This window comes from Natator depressus, chromosome 24 (genome assembly GCF_965152275.1).
Source record: "Natator depressus isolate rNatDep1 chromosome 24, rNatDep2.hap1, whole genome shotgun sequence".
Taxonomy (NCBI): Eukaryota; Metazoa; Chordata; order Testudines; family Cheloniidae; genus Natator; species Natator depressus.
This window is the reverse complement of record NC_134257.1, coordinates 15,727,173-15,736,040: the sequence shown is the minus strand read 5'-3', so window position 1 is coordinate 15,736,040 and position 8,868 is coordinate 15,727,173. Positions and strand designations below refer to the sequence as shown.

General features: G+C 54.9%; 1 protein-coding gene across 5 annotated transcripts in view; it reads right to left on the bottom strand.

The window, feature by feature from the left end:
* Positions 1 to 1,177: 1,177 nt before the first annotated feature.
* LSR (lipolysis stimulated lipoprotein receptor) overlaps positions 1,178 to 8,868 on the bottom strand; it is a 19,253-nt gene continuing 11,562 nt past the window's right edge. For 2 of the 5 annotated variants that reach the window (XM_074938108.1, XM_074938113.1), the window contains exons 4-10: positions 8,777 to 8,833; positions 5,539 to 5,685; positions 5,101 to 5,286; positions 4,536 to 4,595; positions 3,697 to 3,828; positions 2,855 to 3,444; positions 1,178 to 1,814 (exon numbers count right to left, since the gene is read on the bottom strand). In XM_074938108.1, the coding sequence (XP_074794209.1) occupies positions 1,779 to 1,814; positions 2,855 to 3,444; positions 3,697 to 3,828; positions 4,536 to 4,595; positions 5,101 to 5,286; positions 5,539 to 5,685; positions 8,777 to 8,833 (1,208 nt within the window). In that variant the 3' untranslated portion in view covers positions 1,178 to 1,778. The remainder of the gene's footprint in view (positions 1,815 to 2,854; positions 3,445 to 3,696; positions 3,829 to 4,535; positions 4,596 to 5,100; positions 5,287 to 5,538; positions 5,686 to 8,776; positions 8,834 to 8,868) is intronic. The other 3 variants (XM_074938109.1, XM_074938110.1, XM_074938111.1) reach the window with 3 other exon arrangements.

Genomic DNA, 8,868 nt, shown 5'->3' with positions numbered 1-8,868 from the left:
CAGGGGGGCCCCACTATTTACCTCTCTCCACTGTGAAAACTCACCATTTATTCCTAATCTTTGCTTCCTGTCTTCTGACCAGTTAATGACCCCATCACCCCACGGCTTCTCAGTTTCCTTACCAACTGCTTGCAGCTCCCACAGCCACCACCAGGCAGAGCCAATAAGTCACAAACTCCTGCCACTGCTGCCTTCCAGCCTCTGCTTTTCTATTTTTGCTGCCCAATTTTTCCCCTTTAATACTTTTTAAACAGGCACAGTCCTGCCCCCATTTGCCCCTCAGCAGAGCCCTTGTTTTTCCAACAAGGAAAACAAAGGTTGGGCCCAGGTGACCAGTCTCTGCTGCTCAGCCCACTTCAGAGCAGCTCCCGGATCTCTCTATTCCCAACCGGATCAGGGGCCTGAGAGGATGGGAAGAGGAGGGGAGCACTACCTGTGGCACCTGCCCAGTCTCCTCCAGGATGTAAAAATTAACCGCTGGAGCCTTCAGGCATCCAGCTGAGGGCACAAATCGAGCCCAGCCACTGCCCCCAGGGCCATAGCGTGGAGGGCTTAATCCAGGGGACGAATGGCCAGGACTTCACAGCAAGAGGCTCAGGCTCTTGGAGGCAGTGTTGCTGCATTGGTCACACTTGGGACAGCTCCCCCTTCTCCCAGCAATGGGCTCAGGGTCGCTGCAGACTCAAGCAGCATCGCTCACATTGAGGGCAGCTCCCCCCCTCTCAGGGCAATTGGCCCAGACTTTGTAGATTCAGGCAGTGTCCTGCACCAGTTGCACTCAGGGAAGCTCCCCCCTCAGCATGCAGTTCTGATTCCATCCTGTAGAGGGAAGAATTGCACATACCCCTTCAATCCACCCAGTCGCCTCAGCCTCACCCTGGAGCAACCGAGGTGGGGTAGGCTGGGCTCGGTGTCTGGAGCCAATCCAACTCTCTGCCCCTGAGCTGTGGGTGCCAATAGCTGATGCGATTTGTTCCCGCCCACTGGATCATGGTAGCTACAGTCACAATGTTGGGGTCTGTAGCCCCTCACTGTGGCTGGCTCTATTGCCCCCTAGAGGGGAAAGGCCCCGTGTCCCATTCCCCTAATCCCCTCCCACACACATTTTTAGCTGAATTTTTTATTTTCTACAACAATCAGAAAAATCTCAAAAGCCTACCGATAAAAAAACGGCCCAGCTTTTTGCAAAAGTATGTACAGCATCTGGGATTCCACAACTCTGCTAAAAAACATATGTAATTTTAAGACAGCTTTGAAAAAAGTTAGTCTTAAAAAAAGCTTCAAAATATTTAAAAATATCCAGGGAAAAAATTTACAGTTCTGTGGACCAGCTGGGAATTGGAGCCAAAATAATAGGCCAGGTCTCCAGCTGGTGTCAAGCAGACATCGCTCAACTGAGATCAATTTATACCAGTTGAGGAGCTGGCCCAAATATTTCAACCAAATGCTATGTTAAAATTAAGGCTAAAATTTAGAGACATCCTCTTCCCTGACAAGGGCTCCAGATTTCCCCAGTAATGCCCTGCTTTTCCGTGGCAATCAGGAGCCCCTGTCCCTTGCCTGACTTGAGAAATCTCAGGCTGCACGTTGATCCAATTCATAATAAAAAAACACCAGGTAGACAAGGCCCGAACTGCTTTGCTGAGCCTCATGGCAACGGGCCAGCCAGTGTCCTGTGTGCCCTCCGAGGAAAGACGTGACCTTCTCAGATCCATGGCCTCCATCTCCCGCACTGGTGGTGCTCTAGGGAAGCGATCGGGAAGGAAAGTGGATTGCGTTTAAACCACCAAGCTCTCTCTGCTGAGGTCGTGGTTCTGGAAGGAAACAGATGTGGCAGGATCAGCAAAGAGCGGGCCCGTCTCCTGGCCACAGGCCCCCCCAGAGTTGAAATGCCTTCCAGTGAGACTCGGAGCACACCACCTGTTGAGCTGATCATAAAGATCAAGAGGTGATTTCCTTGGGGGGCGGGAGGGGAGTGGTGGTGGTCTAAAGGCCATTAACTGGGAGAAAATCCAAGGCATTAGCATTACAGCTGTGAGAGTCCCAGGATATTAGTGAGACAAGGGGAGTGACGGAATATATTGGAAGTCTGCCTCCTTCACCAACACGTGCACAGACAACATGGGCCAGGAACTCAAAAAACCCCAGGGGATTGGCTTTAAAAAAAACAAAAACAAAAAATTCCACATTATCTTGGGTGCTTATTTTGCTGTCTAGTTCCAGAGTCTCAAAAGGGGCGGGGGGAGGTGGGGGGGAAAATCAGCACATGCCCCAAGATGTATGGGGAAATGCCTCCCCAGCCCTCTTTCCCCAGCTATGAGTACAAGAAAACTGCTTTTAAAAAAAAAAAAATCCCCGCACCAAACAATAGGAGACTTGTGATAAAACCCTAACAGGCAGTCACAACACCTGTTCACTAGCCAATTCAACCACCAGGGCTTTCTGGGAAAGGCAGAGTCAAAGAGGAACAGGACAGCAGAGCCCTGAGCCGCCGGTTGGCTTGGAGGAGTTTTGGAGTCTAGTGGTCTCAGTTATGTGGGCCCGAGTACATCCGCCTGCCCCTCTATCCCCTGAGCAGAGATTTATCCTCCGGCAGTTAAAGGCTTCCTGCCCCACACATCCTGTCAAAGTCTCTTACGTGGAGGAACAATGAACCTAGATCACAGCTAGATCTGTGAGCCACAGCTGCCATTCCTGACATGGATTTGCAACTTGGCACCCCCTAGAGGAGAAACGCCCCATGTCCCATTTGCTGCCATGCCCCACTCCCCCTCCCGAGCCAGCGCCACACTGTGGAGTGGGATGGCAGCTGGTGCCCCCTAGAGGGGCAGGGCCCCGCATCCCATCCGCTTACCCGTCGGAGCTTGCGGTCATTCTTGCCGCGGGAGGAGACCGATTCTGTTTCTGTGTAGGGTGGCGGCGGTGGGGGGAAGCCATCTTCATCCCGGTCCCTCCTGTTCCCTGATCGCGCGCTGGACCCGCTGCCCCCGTCCAGGTCCTCGCGGCTGCCGGCCCGCCCCTTCTTGCGCAGCGCCTCCTGCAGGAGCCGCCCGTCGTAGTGGCCCCTATCGAGCTCCCGCAGGTCGTCCCTGCTGCGGCTGCGCCGCTGGCCATAGTACTCCTCCTCCCGCCAGTCGGGGGAGCTGTCCCGACGCTGCCTGCCCCGCCCTCTGCCCCGTCCCTCCGGCTGTGGGGACCAGTCACGGTCCAGGTCATCCACAGAGTGGGAGCGGGGCCGCCGGGCGTAATGCTCCTCCTCATAGCGCTCGCCCCGCCGGGGAGGGGGGAGGAGGTGGTGCCGGGCCTCACTTCCCCGCCCGCTCTCCCCCTCCCCCACGTCACTGATGGGTGACATGGGCCGGGTCCGCAGCCGCCCCAGCCCCTGGCGCAGCTCCTGGCGCCGGTCGTCTTCGTGGAGGGAGCTGATCTCACTCATCACTGAGACTGGGAGGGGAAAAAAAGGGTTAAATAGGCCTCCGTGCTCTCCCCAGCAGCCAGGGCTGGCCCCAATGCCTCAGGGCAGCGCTAGGGGGCACTGTGCTGCAGGGAGCAGCATAGGGGCACTCTCCCCTAACAGGGCTGGTCCCGATGCCCAAGCATGGCACTAGGGGGTGCTGTGCTGTAGGGAGCTCTTAGCATCCCCTGGGTTTCTTGCTGGGAAGGAGAAGAGGAATCTACAGCCAGAAGGCTACTCACCTTTCTCCAGCTTGCCATTGGCCTGGCCCGGCCGTGTAGGGTCGAAATTGGCCAGCTCCTTCTCCATGTAATAAAGGACCCGCATGGAGTCGTCCTGCTGGTTAGCCTGGATCCGGTATCCACTCCGCACTGCTGGGGAGAGGGGAGTGAGTTAGAGACCCCCTTAGTGCCAATCCTGTCTGGAAGGGGCAGGTACAACCAGTGAGATGCAGCCACCTCTGAGGCAAGGCAGCTAGGTACAGCTTAACAGCAATGCCTGAGATGCAGCCACCTCTGGGAAGGGGCAGCTGGGGAACAGCTGCACATAACGTTGCACAACAGCAAAAGAAGGAGAATCTCAGATCCAAGTGAATGGGGGTGGATTGGAATTGCCCAGTGTGGGATTTGGCCATTGGGTGTATGGGGCACTTACAGACCTTTAAGAATCAACATGCTAAGCAGTCTTTATGTTGATTAGTGAGCACCTCTCTCCGCACAGCGCCCCCTACCACCACGCTGGGGCACTGGGGCCAGCACTGACTGCAAGGGGAGAGCACTCCTCCCCCCAGCAGAGCACTCCCCAGCACTGCCCCCGACTCCAAAAGGCAAGGGTGCCCTTCTGACAACTCCCTACACCATAGGTCTCCCATCCTAGCACTGTCCAGGCCTGACTCTGCTTAGCAGCATGGCTCAGGCGGTGAAGGGGCTATAACTCGCTGCCTGAGTTGAAGGGGACACGATAAGACACAGAGGAGCAGTGCCGACTCCATCCAAAAGGGGGCAGCAGTATCACATCACCAACTCCTGCTGCTGTACTGTCATCTGCCAAGTCTCTGCTTCACAGCCTGGCTTCTCCTTACCTGAGTTCCCACCACTATCGGTATCCCGGAGCAGGGGCACCTGGGAGCTGTTCCCACCAACTACAAGGAAATCAAAGAGATTAAGGACATCAATAGTTTCAGCCTTGCGGCTCGGTGCTATGATTTCCCCTCTCTGCGCCCTAGTCCTGCAAATCCCAGCGCTGCAGGTTTGCAGGATCAGGGCCCATAGTTCTACCATGTGACCAGGAAACCTATTTATTTATAATCTGGTAGAACCCATTGTGCCAGGTGCTGCCTAGACGCAGTGAGACACAGTCCCTGCCCCAGCTTTGATCGGAGCCCCGTAGTGCCAGGTGCTGCCCAGACACACAGTGAGACAGTCCCTGCCCCGCAAAAGGAGTCAGCTGAGCACCGTAACTGTGTAACTAGGACTGGGCATGCTGCTATCCGGCTTACATCCTACCCTCAGGATAGCCACGGGTGATGTAAATCAGCATTGACTCCAGTGGAGCTGCAGCCAATTGGCAGACCCCCAGCTGGGGTCACTGACTCCAGCACAGTTCCTATCGTGGGAACACATAATTGACACAGAATGCAAAGTTACCGGAGCTGGCTCTGTCGTACTCTGCCCCATAACCGTTGTACATGGGTGACATGGGGCCCATGGGGATCATGGGGGCAGGAGGACCTAGCTTCACGGGGTTTGGGTGGGAGTAGATACTGGGGGCACCGACACTCTGAGCGTAAACACTGGGGACGCCGGCAGTGGCAGCTTTTCCAGCGGTGTAGACTGAAAAGAGAAAGCAGGGGAAGTTTGAGGGATCGGAACATGCAGATCAGCAGAAATAGCCCCATTGCAGGACTTCCCCAAACTGCCCTCCCAGCATCAGGGAGAAAACCCAGGAGTTTGGCTCCCAGCCCCCCCCCCCCCCCCCACTAGACACCACTCCCCCCGCAGAGCTGCAGACAGAATCCAGGAGTGTCCCCCGCCCACTCCTTTTGTAAGTTTGTCGTGCAGCATGAGACAGAGGAGAGAACTCACGAGCTTCTGGGCAGCAGCATCTCTCAGGGCAGCAGGGGCACCGGACATAGCAGCAGCAGGTGTGGGGGCAGCACTGGCACCAACAGATGCCGAAGAGGAGGAAGAGGAGTAGGAATCCCAGCACCACCAGGACGACGAAGAGCCAGTCTGCGAAGAGGAAGAGGTTTCTCATTATGGACTCAGTCGCCAACTGAACCCACCCAGCGGATTGGCATCAGGGCCTCCCTGCCCTGGGGACACCGAGGCATACACCAAGGCCAAAGTTTGACCTGGGGCTTTGGGTTCGAGACACCCTAAGAGGGGCTGATTTATAGGAGGCCCCGTGGGAAACAAACCAGACCAGCTGGGAGACAGCATGGCCTGGTGGAAAATACCTAGTTCTATTCCTAGCTCTGCCAGTGGCCTGCTGGGTGACTTGGACACATCAAGGCTCTGTGCCTCAGTTTCCCCTTCTCTAAAGCGGGGATTATGATCTTGACCTCCTTTGTAAAGATGTGCTGACCGAGCGTGCTCTGAAGGAGCTAGGCATTACTATTATTAGGCATCTGGAGTTAGATACACAAAAATCACCATGGGAAGTTGCATAGATTTCAAGGCCCAGACAGGACCATTCGGCCCTGCTGCATAGTCCAGGCTGAGAACCTCCGCCAGCAATTTCTGCCTGCAGCCCAGATCTGGGGTTGAGCAAGAGCACCCTTAACTTCGCCCTTTTTGTCGATTTCAAGCCCTGATCTGTTAGTTGAGCTAGGGAGGAGCTTAGAGAGATGCCTGATCTCAGTGGAAAGACTCCGAGGGCTGGAGAATCTGCCCCGTCCCGGGGGCAGTTGTCCCCAGGGTTAATTCTGCCCCCTGGGGAAAAATCTGCCCTTATTTCCACTCTGGATTTGTCTTACTTCATCCCCCAGCCATCAGATCTCGGTCGCCTTTGTATGCTAAGTTAAAGAAGTGGTGTATACAAAACAGAGCCAGTCAGTGGGTGATTAGCCTGCGGAACTCACTGCCACAAGATAGTGTTGAGGATAAGAATTTAATAAGATCCAAAGAGGGAGTGGATGTTTGGACAACCTTGGCAAAGCCCTTGATGGCATTTGTCTAACACAGAAAAGTGTGAACGCTGCATGCAATCCACTCCAAAACTCCAGGGAATGTTTTAGGCATCCATGGGTGGAACCCTATTGATTTTGGGGAGAAATCAGAAGTCCAGAAGGGGGAAAATGGAGGCCCCAGCATCTGATTAGCAAAGATACAGTTTCAAGCAACTCTGCAATGGTCTATAAATGAAGGAACCAGTTTCTGGTGCCATTAACACCTTCAGGCATAACTCCCCTGCCCACAGCTCAGTGTCCAGATGCAGTTTAACATATAGATGCCCTGCATGACTAGTCTCCCAGGCAGCATGGTTGGGAAAACACTAGCTCCTGGCATTGTGGGAGGGGGGGTGGGGAGGGAAGAATCATGGCAGGCACAGAGTCCCTGGCATGGGGAGGTGGAAGGAATTTCTGAAATAGCATGCGGATAAAATACATTGAAGAGTGTGAGATGCTTAGATATGACAGTGATGGAGGCCAGGCAAGCAGATCATCACCATGGTCTGTCTGACCCCCTCCATCAGGCCTATATCTTGTAGTCTGAAAGGAAGGTGGGGTCAAGTGGGTTAGAGTAGAGGGGGGTGGGGAGGGGCTAGGAGCCAGGACTCCTGGGTTCTATCCCTGGCTCTGGAAGGGGAGTAGGGTCTGGGCTGGGAGGCAGGGTACATACTCAACTCTGCTCTGTGCCCTACCACAAGGAGAGCGTAATCTAAACAAACACACCAGGAGATGTAGAGTTCAGGCTCTGGAGCAGGGGTGGGCAAACTTTTTGGGCTGACGGCCACATCTGGGTGGGGAAATTGTATGCAGGGCCGGGGTGTGGGAGGGAGTGCGGGGTGTGTCAGGGGGTGCGGTGTGCAGGAACGGGCTCAGGGCAAGGGGTTGGGTGCAGGAGGGATGCGAGGTGCGACGGGGGCTCAGGGCAGGGGGCTGGAGTGCAGCAGTGGGCTGGGGTGCAGGAGGGGTGTGAGGTGCAGGCAGGGAGTTGGGGGACAGGGTGCAGGAGGGGTTCAGGCTCTGGGGTGGCAGTGGCACGCACCGGGGACAGGGTAGGCTCCCTGCATGCCTGCCCTGGCCAGCGGCCGGAACCACTTCCCTGCGCGCGCGGGGGGTCTGCACGCACTGCCCTTGCCCCACCTCCAGGTACCTCCCCTGAAGCTCTCATTGGCCACGGTTCCCCGTTCACGGCCAATGGGAGCTGTGGGGGGCAGTGTCTGGAGGCCAGGGCAACGCACAGAGCCCTCTGCCCTCCCGGGCCCAAGGGACGTGGTGGCAGCCACTTCCGAGAGCGGCATGGGGCCTGCGGCACCACAGGAGGCAGTCCCGTGGGCCAGATCCAAAGCCCTGACAGGCTGTAGTTTGCCCACCCTTGCTCCGGACGGACTGTCACCTTGAGTCTGGCCCCTTTGAGGCTTGCACACTAATGAGTAAAGCCAGGTCAAAAATATTCCATCAGGACAGTTTTCTGTCAGAAAATGCCACATTGGTATCTTCCTGCAAAACGCTTTGATTTCATCAATTTCGTGTAAAGTACTGCTGTTCAGACTTGTAGTGTGTTATATAAGCCTCTGGCCCCCAACCAAATGAAATATAAACACTGAAACAAAGTGCTTTGATATGGTATTTTTGGCATTCTGCCCCCAACCTGGGGAGACCGGAGCCTGTCAAGATCCCGCCCCGAATTCGGAATATCACCATTTCCGTTCTGCAGGAAATGCGTTTCCACCAGCACTATCAAAGAATTCCATGGGGCAATCACAGCACTGTCACCCGCTGCGGGACAAAACCAGAACTGGATATTACTTAGAAATCAATTATTATGAGGTAATTACTTAAGTATTACAATAGCGCCCAGCACCCCCTGCTGAGCACTGTACATTTTTATCACTATTAGGTTTATTATGGTAGTAGTTAGGAGCCCCGCTCTCGGACCAGGACCCCATTGTGCCAGGCGCTGTACAGACATGGAACAAAAACTCTCCCAAAGAGCGAATTAAAGCCCCTTTAGCTATTTCTCTCTCTCCTCCCACTGGCTCACATCCTCCTAGCTTTGCCTCAGTCATGATCCAAGAGTAATGTTCACTGCATAAAAGTTAAGTGGTGGCATAATTTCCCCACCCTGCCAGTCCCAAATCTAGCAAGGCAAGTACCTTCCATGTGCCCTATCTGAAAGCCTGGTAAAAGCTCCGAGACTTCAGATGATTTGCCTATGGGACAGAGAGAGAGAGAGAGAGAGACAGAC